A 19037-nucleotide genomic window follows, 5' to 3' on the forward strand; every position below is an offset into this window, starting at 1 on the left:
ACACAAGGAGCATTTTTTATGGTGTTGAAGATTAATGGGATCAGATGAGGCAGCTTGGTCTTTAGATAAAGAAGCAAAAGAATCCTCAACATACTTCTTTAAAGAAGAAAATCCTTCCCCAAGCTACAACCAACAACAACAAAAAAAAAACTTCAAAAGAATAGTGTTTAAAAGATAAACATCATACATACTGGCAAGGCTATTAACTATTGGACTAACAAAAAAATTGCTCACTTAAAAAAAAAAATTGACAGTATTAACTATTGGACTAACAAAAAAATTGCTCACACTATAATCTATCATATTACTACAATATCAAAAAAAAACAAAGAACAAAGTCAAAAAAATCAATGCTTAACTTCATAAAATAATTGAAAGCAACAATAACTGGCTAGTATCTATCACTATGTGTAAGACAAACAACACTGTCAACAACCCATTGTTCTAAATGTAGTCTATCATATTACTACAATATATAAAAAAAAAAAAAAAGCAAAGTAAAAAAAATAATCAAATCATAACCATCTAATATGATTGAAAGCAACAATAACTAGCTAGTATCTATTACTATGTGTAAGACAAACAGCACTAATAATGATCCATTGTTCAAACAAGAAATGTAGTTTAATTAGTTAATTTAAACTAAATATAAACTAACATGTATACATTATGATATAATTCTTTTTTGTTTGTGTTTGTGTGGTTGATTTTTCGCAGGTATCTAACTGATGTTGATAAACATATGTTGGCAAAACAGACTGGTCTCTCCAGAAATCAGGTTCAGTTTATTCTATTATGAATCCTCTGTTATTTCTCTCTCAAGCTTTCTTATTCACCTTATGCATATGCTACACTTTTTTTTCTATGAAATAAAACAAGTAGTTTTACTTTACTTTTCATTCCTATGATTGAAAAGAAATACATATATGAGTCAACTATTCGAAAAATAAAAATATAATGCAACCATAGAGGTTAGTATTTTTATTTTTATTTTAATTTCAATAAAATGTAAATTTAATTTAGGTAAAGAGACATTGAATTTATTATTACCAATAAAAAATATTTAAAATAATAGAAGTAATTTGTGTGGTACATGACTTTCTTTTTCTTCCCCTAAGGGCAGAGAATGAACATTTTTTCTGTTTATATTATTTCTACAAAGACATGAATTGTAGGTTTGTGAAAGAAAATCTTAAGGAATAGTAAGTGCAGAGGCAAAGTATACATTTTTCCACGACCCATTAAAATTTACAGCTCTGTTTGTCCATACTCCCTCCATTCCCTCAATTTGTCTTGTAAATGTTGAACCAAAGAATATCATGGAATAAAACAAGTACTGTTTATATGAACTACCAACACACTATACAATACACTATGATTGAATTTTTAAAAAAAATTAAGAAAATAAAAAAAAATAAAGACTACACTAATGACCCAAAAAAAATTCACATTGATAATACACACAAAAAATACACTATGATTGAATTTTTTTTTAAAAAGAAAGAAAAAAGAAATCAAGAAGACTACACTAAGTACCCAAAAAAAATTCACGATGCTAATGAACACAAAAAATACCTTCAAGACACGATTATCAACCACACTTTCAACAACTTCTCGTCTTCGAGCCTTACCAATTTTAGCATTTTTCTTTTTTCTTACAGTTTTTTGGACAGACTCCTTACGATTACAAACTAAAACTTTTGCTTCCTCAGATCTGTCATCATCATCTTCCTCATCTTCACTATCTATAATCCTTCTCCTTCTAGCAACCTCAACTGAAATAACTCTTTTCTTGATCTTTTTATCAACAACACCGATCGATTCACGTTGTTTACCTTTAGAATTATCCTTACTACGAATCGGATACCTGGAAGTACTTGCATGGCTAAAATTTGAAGTTTTGGGTGGAGAATCCACAAAATCAAAATCAGAATCTCCTTTTTTAGGAGTAATTTTAGGAATTGTTTTCTTAACCATGACAATTGCTACCCACAAACAATTACTATCTCTTAAATTTTCACCAAAATATATAAACCCGAATCTTTAAATCTTAAAAAACAATGAAAAGAGTTGAGAACAAAATACAAAGATGAAGAAAAAATAGACACATAGTATATTTTTACGGAAGGAATTCTAAAAAGTAACATCAACTATTGTATAAGTGAATGGAAGAATAATGGTTAAATATTTACAATACCACTAAAAGCTAACTAAAATTAACGTGGAAAAGAGGAGGAAAAAAGAAGGAAAAACTGACCCACTACCCAATAAACTCAAATAACTTCTCATAGAATAACGTGGGCTAAAATATGCCAATTTCAATTTTAAAAAAGCTTTTTTTGTTATAAAAATAAAAAGTAAAAATTAGGCAAATGACATAGTATAAGAAAGAAATTACTTCTTTTCCCTACTCTTTCATTAATTACCAAAAATCCCTTTTTTTAGTGTTTTTCGGATACATAATATAGCAATGTGGATACTTAATATAGCAGCGCGGATACTTTAATTAATAACGGGCGGATACTTAAATTGTTAAGTTGTTAGTAGCACGGATACTTAATTAACAGGCGGATGCATAATATAGCAACGCGGATACTTTAATTAATAACGGGCAGATACTTAAACTAATAAAGTATCCGGTTAAGTTGAATTGGGGGAAAATAAGGGATTTTTGTATTTTAGTAAAAGAGTAGGGAAATATTGAGAATAGATAAAGAAGTGTTGTGTATTTAAGTAATTTTTCCAAATAAAAAAGGGCTAAATATTGTCAATAAATAAAAAGAGATTACATGCTGTGCCATTTGTTCATCTTTATTTTTGAATTGTTTCAGCAAATGAGGCACTGGAGAATGTGGCGAGCTATGGGCTTTTAAACATACATAATGCTGCAATTTAAGAGTTTCTTTTTGGAAAAACCATATAAATAGGTCATAAAATTTAAAATAATTATATATTTATATCCAAATTCAAATTAAAAGTAATTCAAGAAATACTCATTCTCTCATAAATAATTACAGCTCAAACCCTCTTCATTAAGATTGATAATTTTTGCTTAACTGATACCAAATCAGTATATATTGGTATCACTAAAGTTTTTTGTTTAGAATTTACTCATTAGTCAATGATACTATAAGAGTATATGTATATTGTTGTGGTATCATTGAGGTTTCTTGTTCAGATGTTACTCATTAGTCAATGATATTATAAGAGTATATATATTTATGGTATCATTAAGGTTTCTTGTTCAGAAATTACTCATTAGTCAATGATAATATAAGAGTATATGTATGATTGACGATTACCAGCCTTAATGATACCAATACAATATATGATATAATATCAGTTACGCGAAATTAGTTTAAGATATATAATGTAATTATTTAGTGAGATATAAATGTAAAGGGGTATATATTTGTACTCATTCCGTTTAAAAAAGAATGACCTAGTTTAACTTGGAATAGAGTTAAAGAAGAGAAAGAAGACTTTTTAATCTTGTGGTTCTAAAATAAAATTATGTCAAATGTACCAAAATGTTCTTTTATCTTGTGGCCTTAAACATGTCACGTGAAAAGTTAAAGTTAAAGTGTTACCAAAAAAAGAAATGAGTCATTCTTTTTTAAACAGACTAAAAAGGAAACTGAGCTTCTTCTTTTTTTAAATAGAGGGAGTAATTATTTTACTTTTCTAAGATATTTCCTTAGTTTCCCTTCTTTTTTAACATATTAAAAAATGAAAAGAGTATTTTCGCACACAATTTATGATAAAAAGGGGGAAAGTAGTATAAACATATTGTATCGTGAATTTTTATTTTAGACTTCTACAATTTCCTGAAGAAATTCACACTCAAGCAAGTAGCTTCTTATATCAGTTTTTTAAAATTTACAAGTAGAACAAACAAAAAATTGCAAACAATTTTTTCAAGCTTGCAATCAAATTGATAACTTATGAGTAGATCAAATAAAATCTTAAATAACCTTTGAAAAGTCTTCATTAACTTCTTAAAAACCTCATATTTTTTTCTTTTCTTTTATGAAGTTTCGAAATAAATAATACTATCATTTTTTTGTAAGTTGAGAACGTGTGGAAAGATAAATAATGGGACCAGCAACGAGGAAAAGAAATGCAACCTTTGACACAGAATCACGATCAAAGGATGGGTTGATTTTTTAATTAGATATCAGATCATCTCCCATCTCTATTTTAGTCTCTATTCTCTATATTTATAGAGTAAAATAGAAAATGGGCTCTTCAACCGCACTCTATTTCATTTTTTATTCTCCATTTATAAAGAGTTGAATACTAGTTCTCCAAATTTGGAGAACTACTATTCACTCTCTATTTCACTTTTTGATTATTTTATTATTATTTCTATTATTTTATAATTAACACATAATTTTTCATATAAGACCATTAATTAAATATTTAATATACGTAATTATTTTAAATGTAATATAATATTTTTAAAAAATATTATTTAATATATACTTTTTTTTATCTCGAATTAATAATATTTTATTTTTTAAATTTTTTGTCACTTTAATATGATTTGATATTATTATTATTAGTTGTCACTATGATGAATGCACAAAATTAAAATGATAAGATAAAAATTTTAATTTTAAAATACAATATATAATATAATAATTTAAGTACAAGATAACACAATACATAACATAATAATTTATCACAACAATTTTGGTTCTAATTTATGTCCACTAATTTGTATATTATATAATATTTATTTGCAATTTATGTTATTTAGAAAAAATAAAATTTTAGATTACATAAAAAAATTGAAAAAATAAAAGTTATATTACATCTAAATTATACAAAGTGATTATTTGAAAAAAAAAGAAAAATACATTATATTATGAAATAAGAAAATAGGAATGATTATGAAATAAGAAAATAGGAATGAAGTAGAAATAATAATATAATATTAAGGAGAGAGAAAAAAATATTTTTTTAGAGAGTAAAATAGAAAATTGAGTTGAAGTATTGATTGTCTAAAAAAATAAAAAAAATTATATTTAAAGAGTAAAATAAAGAATAGAATTGAAAATGCCCTAAGTTTAATTTTTGTGCTGATAGTACTAAAAATTAGAAAGTCAAACTTTAATACGAATATAAATGAGGGAAAAAATTAGAAGAAAACCTTAACACGCGGAAATCGGAATCACAAGCAAAATCATCTTTCGGCAGCCTGTCTATTGTGGTCAATGGTACAAATTATAATATATATATAAAATAAAAAAATAAAAAATGGGAAGAGATATAGAAATATGTGATGATGAGTCATGCTTTTTTCTTGCATTTGCTAATCAGCAGCTGCATCCACTTCCCCAGCTGCATCTACTTCCCCATCATTATTCTGTGTCTGTAGATTTTTTCGTCTTTTTTTCCATTTTGACTTTGCGTTTTTCATTGTTTTACTTCTCCATTCATCCCCAATTCCTCTGATTAATAACCTCTAGTAAGTGAGGAGATGGAGCAAGAAATGGCAGAGCTTCTTCCTCTAAACCGAGGATCTAAAATGGAGGATTCAGAGAGGCAAACTTTTTCACATTTTTCTCTGATTCCAATTAAAAGTAGAGAGAAGGGTGGACTAATTACCATGCCTTTTATCATAGGTACTGGAGTAGTTTCAAATATTTTGGGGATTTTTTTGTTATGTTATAATTAAGTTTATTTTGAATCATTTCAGCAAATGAGGCACTGGAGAATGTGGCGAGCTATGGGCTTTTACCAAATATGACATTTTATTTGATGAGAGAATACAGGATGGACATTACTACAACTCAAAATCTTCTGTTTTTCTGGTCAGCTACTACTAATTTTTTGCCTATTGTTGGAGCTGTTGTTGCTGATTCATATCTAGGTCGATTCCTTACTATTGGCCTTGGTTCCATCTTCAGTTTCCTGGTATATAACTTTTTAACTTAAAACTAATATGTTGCTAATTAGTGTTTTATAGTTTTCGATCTTCTTCTTCTCGTTCGGGTCGAGGTCACCAATTTCTTGTCTTTGTCTGTGTGATCTGTATGATCTTATAGGTCACTGTTAAATCAACCACGGAAGCTTGCACAATAGTAAATATTTGTTGTAATTTTAGTGATTCTTTGCGAGTGTGCACCCGAAAAATAGGTTCAGTTGGACCTGTTAACTATACAGTATATGTGGCTATTCCCATAAAACAAGAGGATTGTAGTTAACTTACCTACCTTTAACACTTGAATGCCCTCTTGTTGCAGGGAACAGTAGTGCTGTGGTTAACAGCAATGATTCCGAAAGCAAGGCCTCCGCCTTGCTATCAATCAGGACAGGCTTGTAAATCTACAACGACATCACAATACATGCTCTTGGTTTTCTCGTTTCTGCTCATGTCAATTGGTGCTGGAGGTATAAGACCGTGTTCTTTAGCCTTTGGTGCTAACCAGTTTGACAAGGGAGGTAGTAATCCCAAGAAGCATACAGTGTTGGAGAGCTTCTTTGCCTGGTATTATACTTCATCCATAGTCTCTGTTCTGATTGCCCTGACAGGTATCGTTTACCTTCAAGACAGACTGGGGTGGAAAATAGGTTTTGGAGTTCCTGCAATCCTCATGTTCTTATCCGCGCTGTTTTTCTTCATTGCTTCTCCGTTTTATATCAAGCCAAAGGTTCGCTCAAACGTGTTTGCCAGCTTTATACAAGTACTTGTCGTTGCCTGCAAGAATAGGAAACTCTGCTACCCCAATCAGAACTCTGATTACCATCACAAGAATGGTTCAGGACCTCAAGTGCCAACGGATAAATTGAGATTCTTAAACAAAGCTTGCATCATTAAAAGCCCTGAAGATGTTAAGCTAAATGGAGGTGCAGCCAATCCATGGAACCTTTGCACAGTGGAGCAAGTTGATGAGCTAAAAGCCCTCATTAGAGTAATGCCATTGTGGTCAACGGGGATCATGATATCAATAAACTTGAGCCAAAGTTCATTCCCACTACTACAAGCTCAATCCATGAATAGACATCTAACTAAAGGATTCCAACTTCCAGCAGGGTCATTCGGGATGTTTTTGATGATTGCATTAACAATTTGGGTATTACTGTATGACCGCGTGATGCTTCCATTGGCATCAAAGATCAAAGGAAGACCAGTTCGTCTAAAACCTATAGTCAGAATGGGACTTGGTATATTCGTGTCTTGCTTGTCCATGGTAGTCTCTGGTATTATCGAACATATTCGACGAAGAAGAGCAATCAGTGAAGGGCTGTTGAACAACTCGCAGGGGTTGGTGGAGATGTCAGCATTGTGGCTCATTATACCAAACAGTTTAAATGGGATCGCAGAGGCATTCAGCGCGATCGGCTCCACAGAGTTCTATTATTCGGAGCTCCCAAAGAGTATGTCAAGTATTGCATCTGCTCTTTTAGGACTGGGAATGGCAGTGGCAAGTCTTTTAGCAAGTGTGATTTTGAATGCTGTGGATAAGTACACCAAAGGAGAAGGAACAGAAAGTTGGGTTTCAAGCAATATCAACAAGGGACACTATGAGTATTACTACTGGCTTCTTGCTCTATTGACAGGTTTTAATCTGCTTTATTTTGTGGCTTGTTGCTGGCAATATGGACCTTCTGCTGATGTTGACATCACTAAGAGAATGATGGAGCTTAGTGATGATGATGATCATCTTCCAGGCAAACTCAACTGAAAAAACTCAGGTAAACTCAGTGAAATGCGCCAAATTATGCTAGTTTACCACAGTCAAATTATAAATTGAGATACTAATATATACTTATGAAGCTATAAAGCTTATGAAAAAGATGTGTGGTCTTCACTTATTGTTTTGATGCCTGTTTATGGTTTGGAGGTGAGCAAGGTTTGGAACAACTCACCTTCCCCATAGCATTTCGAGGCAGCGAGTCCCACACAGACAGGCGAGTAGGTATCTGTTACATAAGTTGAACGACAAATATTAGTTTAGCAGGCATATCTTGGTACTCGAGTATTACATTTATCTTGCATAAGAACCAAATCACAAAACAATACTTTCTGTCCCAAGTTATAGTTAATCAATATCAACAGAGTAAGCGCATAAATTCCTTATCCCTGGAATGGAAGCAGAAAGAAGTCATGGAAATAACTATTCTCGTTAAGAAAGATTCAAAAGGGGAATGAGGCAAGAATATGCCTTCTGAAAAGTTTGCATAATCTCTTGATAACAATGATATTGTATAGGCAGATGATATTCAGAATATCGATTGGTATTGAAAGAAGTATCAATGAACATACCTATCAGCTAGCTCTAACTTTTTTAAGGACAACGGAATAGGAGAGTGTGTAGCATCCTGGTCCAACAGAGTATGCTGTGTGAGATATTCAGCAAACAGAACAGATGGTACTCCAAGAATACAAAGTAGTTGTCATAGATGCAAATATCCATCAACCTCCATTAAGAGATTAATAAGAATAAGAACACAAATGGAAAATGTCTAACCTAATACAAAGAGCAAAGAAGCCTAATAAACTACACAATAGAATTTGAAAATGCATTCTATTTCCTTCATTGTTTCTGATTCATTTAACAGTCAGAATTAGTTATTCCATAAAGGATTACTACAAGTCTTTAGCACCCCACCCTACATCAACAACTAAGCTTAAATGCTACCAAAAGTTGGTATCGGCTAATGAATCCTCACACTATGGTGTTCCATTTAGAGCAATATCATACAAAATAAAAATAGAAACAAAAAGGCGATGTTCGTTTCTCCTTGCCCCACCCGAATAAAATAATAAGAAAATACAATACTATTAGCCACAAAATTCAATCGCCAAGAGCAAAATCTTCGTTATAGATAAGCTAAATGTCATACGAGATTGCTTGAAAGTTAACAAAATTCAAATTGCTACCATTTCTCAATCTCAACAAAGGCGAATGACGCACATGAAAAATTAATAATTCCATTTTGATTGGGCGATCGCATATAAAAACACAGAGAGTGAGAATTATTGAAATTGACAAGGTTCGATGAAGAATATGCATTGAAAAAGGGAGAGCAATTGAAACGAAAGTGGTTGAGTAACTCTTCTGTTTGCCCTTCACTTCTCCCAATTCAATACTGCCGCCGGTCAGGTGATCGGGAAAATTTTGCACAAGGCGCCGATGTTGCTGCCAGATACGGTTAACTGGTAGTAGTAGTAGTAATGAGTCCTTTTAATTAATTTATTTATTTTGTATAGAGCGCTTTAATTGGTTGTTGATCAACAAAAAAGAATGAGAAGAAAAAGAGAGAAGAATTTATGCAACACTTATTTTCTTATTGATTTTCGGGGCAATGACATTCTCTATCCGAAAGGAGTTACCACTTTTCACATCAGGCTAGACCTCTCTAATTAAATTGTGTGTAATTCTTGATACTTTTGATTATTTTCCTTGTAATAAAGTTCAGTATTTAAATCGTAAATGGACTTTTATTGAATAGTAAAATAAAAGAAGGCAATTGGGCCTAGAGCATTACTTTCTTTAAATAAAAAGAAAATTTCATTATAACTGAAATGGAACAATATTACAAACAGGTGCTTGAATTAAAAGGATATAAACTTCAAACATGAATAGAATTTGGTAAAAAATTAAAAATTACAACCTTAATTTAAACAATAACAAAAATCAGTACTCTTCAATTTACTTGTACATGCATTGTACTGAGGGAGCTTGATTCATTTGCTGGTTTCCATGTTGCTGCTGAGCAACGATGCCATTCCAACCTGCATTAAGTTTTACAGACCCATATTAACAATTTGATTCTCTTTAAAATGTCACTCTTATAAGTTAATAGAGGTGTATCTCATTATTTTCGACTTGAACTATATATGTACTTAGGTGAAAAACATTTGAAATGCACACATATAATAAGATTACGTTCATTTTGAACTCACTGACTCTAGTTTCTAGATTTGCCTATGATAAAGCAGAACATTAATAGGAAAGACGATTTTATACCTAGAGTTGGATCGAGTCCCCTAATACGAAGCTCTCTGAACTCTTGACAAAGTGAACAAAATGGAAAAAAGATGTGAGCAACTACATCTGAATAGGGAGCTTCCACCAGATTGTACCTCTGCCTCAACTTTGTTCTGTACTTGGAGCCCATGATCCAGTGAGAGCAAACAGCAGGCATCATCAAGAGGTACATAAAAGACCCCAATGGACAAGCTGCAACCACCATCCAAATATCACAAAGAATTACTAACACACTTGTTAATGAAAAACTTACAAGATAACAAAAAATACAAGATTACAATTGAAATAAAATGAAGAAATAGAAATCTCTTCAGGCTGAGGCGCGGATATCTCGTTCTCTTTAAGGAGATTCAAGCCCACTACAGCAAATGTTTTCACCGGTCCAGCAATAGTCCTTCTTGACTTGTCCCCTCCAGGATACAACAGCCTAATCACCAAAAATATAACTCAACAACTCTGGACAAGAGTTGAGTCCAAACCTCCACAACAAGAACACCTCCCTTCAACTAATAAAAACTCTTTTTTTGACTAACTCTTTCACTCTATATTTTTCTTATATGTTGTGTGACAAACCAAATGAAGACCACCACTATTTATAGTACAAGAAGTCTTCCTAGCAATGAATAGGAAGATAATGGTGTAGTAAATAGTGAAAATAATGGTCTTAGGAGTTACATAGGTTACAAGGTGTAATGGAGGAATAACTTGGAGAAGTAATTGTGTGGGCAACAAATGCACCAACGTGCAAATGCAAAACTGCCCAAGGTGTTGACCCAACGTTCAGTGGAACGTTTTTTGTAACCAAAATATAATGGGCAATAATGCCTATGTGCATTGATAGGTGAGTAATGTCATATATGCCTCACCAACGGATGCAATGTAAGAATGCCCACTAACACTCTTTTAACTCAAAGTAAAGCAAATTAATATATTAAAATAGTAGTATTAAAATGCTAAACCAACATTCTTTTAAAAGGCAAATTGGATAGATTTAGAGAATAACTTACTCATTTCTCCTGCATCTTGAACTTCAGCTATCTGTCCGAACGTCACACAAGGTAAAAGCGCTGTCATGGCAGCTGCACAAACAACAACGTTTAATATTAATATCATTGCTACATAATAGCTACAGTATCTAAAAGGAAGAGAGTTGTAGTAGGCTGACAACCAGCGTAAAACTAGTCAATTTATGATGAATCCTTCACCTCATGATAAGACAGTAATTGATACTAAGATTATCATATATATTATTATAAGTGGGAAGCTTCAAAAGTGAAAAGTTAGATTACCATTTTACCCCTACACTAAATCAAATATTTAATTAATTAAATAATAAATAGTAAAATTTAAATTAACTAAGACTAAATACACGTTCTAGGGTGAGTTAATAAGCAAACATCTAATTAATTTAATAGTAAATAGCAAAATTAAAATTACCTCAAGGGTTTATAGGAAAATTTTAAAAGTTTGAAGACTTAATTACACGTTTTAGAGAGATTACATAAGAAATTTAACAGCCCTATTTCTAGGTTTTCTTGCATTTCTATATTAATGCTCCACATTTTCTAAAGGTGTGCAGTTTTTTCTTATATTAACAGAAGAAAAAGAAACCTAAAGGACTAAGCAAATAATTAAGTGTATGGAATGTGAAAAGATATATTTTAGATAATATCATAATAATGATTGTACATGTATGTATAGCCTAGAATAATTACTGGTACATGAAACCCCCCCCCCCCCTCCCCCCCGCCCCCATTTACCCGATTAATGCCACTGATTTTATATTTTTCATCTTCTTATTCATTCAAACTAGATAGACTAGATTCCATGTTTAGAGCAGTAATTAGTGGCAATGTTAATTCTCTTACTTAGTCTAATTATGATTTGTATTTCTCATCTTCCCATCTATATATTAAAAGACTATTATTTAGAACCTGAAAATAGAATTTGAACAGACATTTTCACTACTATTTAAGAACTGGATGATAGCTATTGAAAAATGAAAGAAACTGTCATTCAACTTGAGAAGAGGATAATCAAAAAAATTATCCAAGAAATAGTATAAAGGAGTAAATAGAATACATGGGAGAAGAACTTGAAGACTTCTTTTTAGATATGCCTAAGTCCTCATATCTCTTTCGGTTCTCCATTAGGAAGAGTATTGTTTTTTATAATTTCTTTTACATTTCTTATGAACTCATTGTAGTGTCGTGATCTTTTAGCTATTATTATGAGCTTTTGGAATAGATGTATGTATGAAGTCCAATGTGTTAATTTTTTATCTGTCACTTTTATATATTAGATGTAATTGCTTTTTATCTTGTAAATTTTTGAAACTATATCTTCACGTATTCTTTCATTAGCCTTCTAGAACTTTACTTAAATAATACACATATTTTACGCTCAGTTTCTCATTAAAATAAAATAGGCAATCTTGTCAATAAGCGTGCATGATTTTTTTATCCATTCATGGCTATAAAAGGTTATCAATGATATTTAGATCATAAAAAAGACGCACACAAAGTTAAGAGACTATATTATCTTAATTAATTTCACATATTTCTTGTTTGATGTGAAATGCTCAATCCCTTTTTATGTATTTTATTTAATACATGAAAATTGGTAAAATTAATATTGTTGATTTAAACATTTTCTATTTGATAACACAATTTTAAATTATATAACAATAGTAAGGAATAAACGTGCAACGCACGTTGTCAGAAACTAGTAATTCTATACATACCATTAGTTTGGTCCAAATGACAATCAAATAAGCCAGTGCTCCATGGAGTTCCTGGCACACCGCCGACTGGCTGAGGATTTTCAGTTTCATTAGAGGAATCAACTCTTCCCATTGTATCTAAAGCTTTGGAGTCTGAGTAGGAAGAAGATAAATGAGATACTTTCTTATGCTATTTGAAAGATCTGGTCGTATAGTACTTGATAAGAAAGGAATATATGTTTACTTTGAATAACTAATCAATTAAGACACTTCAAATTTGCTGGAGTCAACTGTTCGTTTTGAGTTTAGACGTTTACTTAATCACAGAATTGGAAAAAGGGGGATTTCAAATCAAAACTTTAGTATTATAAGTTTGATTCCAAGCCAAGTTGGCTAAGGTGTTCACATGTCAGTAGCCGATAATTGTGGCAAATTGCACACTGGAAAGTCAGATAGAATGTTCCCAGCCTGTAAGTTTGAAGCAACTTCCTTTTTCAACTTCTTTGTAACACTCTGTAGTGTGAATGTAATAGTTGAAAGTCTCACCTCTATCGAAGAGATTGTGACTAAAAGCTAGTTATGCAAAAGTCAACTTTTGATAGAGGATAGGAATGAAAAACTAACTGTATAATATATGCTAAGATGCTCTTATCACAAAACTATGTAAGCATTATTATTACATTGAAGTTAACCATAGCCAAATTGTACCCTTTTGTACAATAAGATATCGATAACTTATATCAGGGAATACCCTTAGAAAATTGTATAATCAGGATGACGGATGACCAATTCAAACACGCCAATGCGAAATGACATGGATAAGGGTGGTTTCTTGACTAGCTGACAATTTGAGATATTCTAGCAAAAAAATAGAATACAAGGGAAGTGATGACGGGTTATAGAGTTTTCATTGCTGAAGCAATCTTCTCCACCAACTCAAGGAAGACGTTCCTCCAGGAGGTGGTGTGAGGACATCGAGCATGGTTTCTTTCTCCTTTGGGGTTAATGGAATTCCTCGAACGAGATTCAAAGCCATAATGTGCACATTGGTCTTCTGTCTGTGCTTCTTGTAAGCCCACAAACCTCCAGCAGCACCAGCAACTAGTAGCTGCATCAAGAAAATATCAAAAAACTTCAGTGTTTCAGTCTATCAATACAATCTTTGAAATACCAATGCAGAGGTGGATAAAAACTTCAACTGACCGGAGAGAGCCATAAAGCAGCCGTCTGCATATCAAATTTTGGGGCATAAAGTACGGTTTCACCAAAATCATCTTCAAGCTTTGTATAGATCTCCTTGTCAGACTTCCCAGCTTTAATTTCATCTCGAATTAGCTAAAAAGATGACCCAAGTCAAAAAGCACTCCCAAAAGTAGGAAAAACTTAGGCATGGATACAAGGACTTATATGCAGCTACTCCATTTGTTTCATTTTTTAAAAACGTTTAATAGCTAGAACAAACATACAATTAGTTGGCAAAAAGAGTATCTGATTAGATAAATGGAAGTACCTAAAGCCACATGATGCAAAGCAAAGAGCACTTGTCCTAAATGAAAAATGCACTTCTGTGTGAAAAACATTCTACTTCAGTATGATAATTTAGGTAATTAGTAAGTTGGTCCAAAAGACATAGAATTATGACATTACACTCTCATAGGAGCAAACCTAATAAAAAATGAAATGTCAACCACAAAATCAGGAAGTCTTGGTTTTTGCGCTTGGATTAACTCTTCATCAATCAAAAGCAAGTTTCACAAACAAAGAAGATTAAATCGTTTCCTGTGCACACATACAAAATAGTTCCTTGCTAGTTCAAAATACAGTTCCTTTTTTATTCAAAAAATGATGGACAATCCAGAAATAGCATATTCAATCGGTTCAAGAAACCAGACCATAGAACAGGAAAGAACCGATTGAAAGAATTCAGTTTACTCATTATAAGAACACAGCGGAAAGAACTAGTTGAAGCGGGGAAAATAAATGTCAGCGATATGGGGACAATTATTATTGTCTTAAATGTAAAAGGAAGTACTCAATGCCTTCAAAAAGGTAATATCATGGGCAACTTGTTTGTTTACTCACTTTACCTCAGCTTATTTAAGCTTGCATAACAATGTAAACTCATAACCATTTATGTGGTCGTGAGATCAATTCTTATTTTGTGCCAAAGCAATTTATGTAACACATGCTGAAAGTGTGAATGCTACGTGGGGAAAATGAATACATTATAGTCATTGACCTTTTCCTCTGTACAAAAATATTGGCCATAACTGATGTTACTCTCCTCTGTACCTACAAATCAAACCAGCAAAGCAAAAAAAAAAAAAAAAAAAAGAGGCATGGGGACAGAAACAAGTCCAAAATTAAAACTTCCTTTGTTTTCAGTAAATTCAGCTGAGGATTTAGGGATGTTAACCCCTCTTCACACTTCAGCTTCCATTCCAATTTTGTGGGAAGAAGAGCCTGGAAGGCCTCGTCCATGTGCTAACCTTGTCCCTCTTCCAAATTCCATTAAATTCAATGAGCCCAAATTATGCTTAGAGACACATCTTAGGCTTTACATGGAATCTACCAAAAGTTCCCTCACAACTGTTTTTTTATGGGCCTTATATTACCATAAAAAGATGGCATGGAGTGTCAATGGTCAAAACACAACTTTAGCAGCTTCCTTGTGTTTTTCTTCTTTTTGCATTAAATGTCTTCTCCATTAAGAGAAACTTTTTTTATGACAAGGGAAACCCGCAGGTAAAAACCCCGCTCCTATGTAATAGCTCGCAAACCACATTGGAGAGGTAACCCGCACTAGGCAAGCCCGGTGCGACGAGCTCGATCCAAAAGGCTCTCCATCAAAGAAACTAGTGATGCAAATGCGAGAAATGTAATAATAAGACATACCTTCCTCAGGAGAATGGCAATGTCAGCTTGAGAATCTTCAATGGACTGACTGCCACATTCTGTACACCTAACATTGTGGCTGATATTTCTTGCTCTCGCCTCTACTAACCTCTCTTTCGTCACCTGATCCTCTTCCCCCTCCATAGAAATATATAATCAAGCTTTCTGCTCAATAACAAAGTTCCCAAACAAGCTGTAAACAAGTGATAGCGTAACCAAATAAGAACTTAATCAAGAAAATCCAAATTTTCAGCTACGCATTTTATCAAACACCTCACATGCACAGTACCCAACTACACCAAAACAACACAATCATGCACAAATAGTATATTTAGGGTAGCAAGCAAGCATATGCAATATATAAAGTAGCGATCGAACTTTAACAACCATCGGATTTCACTATATTTCAGTCAAGAACATTTTCGGACATCTATATATGGATTATGTAACTTAGCATTGCAAAAAAAAAAAAAACAGCAACATAAACTTTACAAAAATATCAAAAAGGGGAAGAAAAATATAGAAATAAATTGAAAAACCGACCAAGTTTGAAGCTTTTCTTCAAGAAAAAAAAGAACCAGTAGATACCTGTGATGGGAGGAGCAATGGCGAAGCTGGAAATAACGGGGCGGGTTAGACGGGCCATTAATGTTTGGGCCAAATTTGTGTCTAGTGATTATGGGCCATGGGCCTATAATGATAGTATATGGGCCTAAAATGATTCTGAACCAAATAAATCAACCAGCCCAACATTTTAGTCCGGAAAAACCCGAAAGGTTGGAATTACGCTGGCGGGGGCTAAATTAGATGCACATTTTATTTTACAGGATGATTAAAATTAGTAATAGATTGATCGACTTTACTATTTTGACTTTGTTCATATCAATGTTCATAAATAAGTTAGATAAAGTATACTATAGGAATAACTAGTATTAGTAATTGTTTAAACTTTCGAAGGTCATATTAATCGTAAGGGTGAAATAGGAAAAAAATAATTAATTTTATCACAATGTAGTAAGTGATAAAGTAAAATGGGACACCTATTTTTAGTAAAATGCTCATCTAATATGGGATGAAAGGAATAATAATTTATGCATATAGGGTGTTTATACTAATCACACCAACTAACCATGGTTAAGAATTTAATGAGCTGATAATTTAAGTATATACTAATTTATCAGCTCGGCCTGGATAAGCCTGTTGGTTTGTGGGCTTGTGCAATATGGTTTGAGCCTACCCGTGGGCTAAAAAAAATAAAATTAAGAATTATCAATAAAATGGAATATTAAAAAGATAAAATTTTATAATTGACATATATAAGACTAGTTATGACGTTATTCTTTATGTTTCAAACTTTAACATTTAAAAATTACAGACTATTTAAAGTTTGAAATATTAAAATTTAAAATCATCAAACGTGATGTACTTAATATTCCTATTACTGCTAATCCTCATTCAATATTGATAGACATGTTCTCACCAAGTATAGAAGTTGGATCCATCATGAAAATATTCAAACACTTTTAGCTACTTGAAATCAGTTGTATGATTTATCTCAAATTGATAACATTTTTTTTGTACATTTAAATACTATACGTAGTTCTTAAATTTAGTTATTTTTTTAATATTTAGCTAATTGATATTGCATATAAACTGTGCATGAAAATGAAGATATCATGTTGATATTTATGTTAATATTTTTAAATTATAATTTAATTTTAAAAAATATTAAAAATATACTTTTTTAAAAGTGAGATGACCCGGCACAATCCAAAGCTCACGTACTGGTTGGTTGGGCTGAATGTTTACTGGCCCACAAAAAAATGAGTCAATCTAGACTATCCGTCAATGAACTTTCGCATACAGCCACTCAAAAATAGCCTAATTACGCTCCATAGCTATAGTTTGTTAATTATGATTCATAGCTACATGTTATAGGGAGGAGAGTGGAGAGCGAGACTGGAAGAGGGAGGAGAGAGGGCAAAGAGTGGGAAAGAGGTGAATTGTATATGTATATCGGTTAGATAATTGTATATTATACATATGTATTTGTATATTCTGATGAGAGAGGCGAGCGAGATTGGGAGAGGGAGAGGAGAGGCGAGCGAGATTGGGAGAGGGAGGAGAGAGGCGAGCGAGATTGGACAATAATTTGTATAATTCGCATCTCGTGTGTATAATTCACATATTTTTGTATAATTGAGTAATATAAAGTCTGAAATTATACAAATATAATAAAACTCGAAATAACGAATTGATACAAACATAAACATATGAACTTGAAATAATTATACAAAATATATTATACAAATTACATTATATAAATTATATTATACAAAATAAAAAAATTACACATTTATACAAACTTTAAAAAGTTATACACAAAAAGATTGAATGTTTATGATGACAAAACTGGAAAACTAAAGGAAATCATCGTCATATACAAATATAAACAATCGTATACAAATACAAATCAAACAAAGAATTGTTAGCTGTGACTTATACAAATATGACGAATTATACATCTACAAACGTGGCTAATATACAAACTGGAAGTCATCCCCCGTAATTAATGTATAATGTTAATCGCGAGTGATAATTATAGCAAACTATAGCTATGATGAGTAATTAAGTAGTATAAATTTGCTTAACCACGTAATTTTCCCATTTCAATATGAGATTAGCTCGAATGGGACGACCAACCCATATTGACAGTTCTATTTAAAATGTTTATTCTATGCAGCAAAACTAGTATTTATATTTTATTCCAATTAAAATTATCCTTCTCTTCTTAATATCTTTTTCAATAGCTTGTCCAATTTTGGTGCGTGGAATATGACCATTCATAATAAATTCAATTATTTAAGTCTAGATTTAGGGACATGTTTTCATCCTGAAATAAACTAGTCCTATGTACCAAGAAGAGAGAGAAAGTACTCCATATATGTCATACGTAACCAATAAAAATCGTTATAAAATGATAAATATTTTTTCATATTTCATTAAAAGCTTTGTGCTCTAGCTTTAGGATATGAAATTAACTTTGTTAATAAGCGTTTTATCTTTCATATGAATCAAATTTAATTAGATCCTATAATATAACTATCGAAGACAAAAAAAAGTTTGAAAAGTTTTTGGGCTTAGTTCAATAAGGGAGAAGAGACAAATAGAGGTGGGAAAATCTATAAATTAAAATAGGCATTGAATTTGTCAAAACACAATAAGGTGATATAACAAGCAATGGCCACATTAAAAGAAAGTCTCTTTATATGTATAGTGTGTGTGGGTGTTTTGGCCTTTGGGGCCCTAGCTATTATCTTTAATATCTCTCTTGTCTTAAGACTCCACAAACCAACAATATCATGAGACCTTTTGTTTTCTTACACTTTATTTTTGTTTCATTATTATCAGCTTTA

The 19037-nt window shown here is 32.0% G+C and overlaps 3 protein-coding genes across 4 annotated transcripts; 1 reads left to right on the forward strand and 2 right to left on the reverse strand.

Annotated features, from left to right (window-relative positions):
- The first annotated feature begins 5171 nt into the window (after window positions 1-5171).
- Window positions 5172-7820, forward strand: LOC125820556 (protein NRT1/ PTR FAMILY 1.2-like). Its single transcript, XM_049499957.1, has 3 exons — window positions 5172-5630; window positions 5705-5922; window positions 6252-7820. The coding sequence occupies exons 1-3, from the start codon at window positions 5486-5488 to the stop codon at window positions 7692-7694; spliced, it is 1806 nt and encodes a 601-aa protein (XP_049355914.1). The 5' UTR covers window positions 5172-5485; the 3' UTR covers window positions 7695-7820.
- A 1751-nt stretch (window positions 7821-9571) lies between these two features.
- Window positions 9572-12897, reverse strand: LOC125820737 (protein PLANT CADMIUM RESISTANCE 8-like). The gene is made up of 4 exons (XM_049500162.1): window positions 12748-12897; window positions 11012-11083; window positions 9984-10196; window positions 9572-9748 (listed from the first exon to the last, which is right to left on the reverse strand). The coding sequence occupies exons 1-4, from the start codon at window positions 12857-12859 to the stop codon at window positions 9666-9668; spliced, it is 480 nt and encodes a 159-aa protein (XP_049356119.1). The 5' UTR covers window positions 12860-12897; the 3' UTR covers window positions 9572-9665.
- Window positions 12898-13418: 521 nt separating this feature from the next.
- LOC125820661 (cytochrome c-type biogenesis CcmH-like mitochondrial protein) lies at window positions 13419-16251 on the reverse strand. Of its 2 annotated transcripts, none has more exons than XM_049500080.1 (4): window positions 16210-16251; window positions 15622-15814; window positions 13930-14061; window positions 13419-13834 (listed from the first exon to the last, which is right to left on the reverse strand). In XM_049500080.1, exons 2-4 carry the CDS (start codon window positions 15763-15765, stop codon window positions 13634-13636), a joined length of 477 nt encoding a protein of 158 aa, XP_049356037.1. In that variant the 5' UTR covers window positions 15766-15814; window positions 16210-16251; the 3' UTR covers window positions 13419-13633. The 2 variants fall into 2 exon arrangements, with proteins under 2 accessions (XP_049356037.1, XP_049356038.1); XM_049500081.1 differs by having other exon boundaries at window positions 16165-16213.
- Window positions 16252-19037: the final 2786 nt, after the last annotated feature.

The sequence above is a fragment of the Solanum verrucosum genome, unplaced genomic scaffold (assembly GCF_900185275.1).
Source record: "Solanum verrucosum unplaced genomic scaffold, falcon-dt-bn FXZP01000117.1, whole genome shotgun sequence".
NCBI lineage: Eukaryota > Viridiplantae > Streptophyta > Magnoliopsida > Solanales > Solanaceae > Solanum > Solanum verrucosum.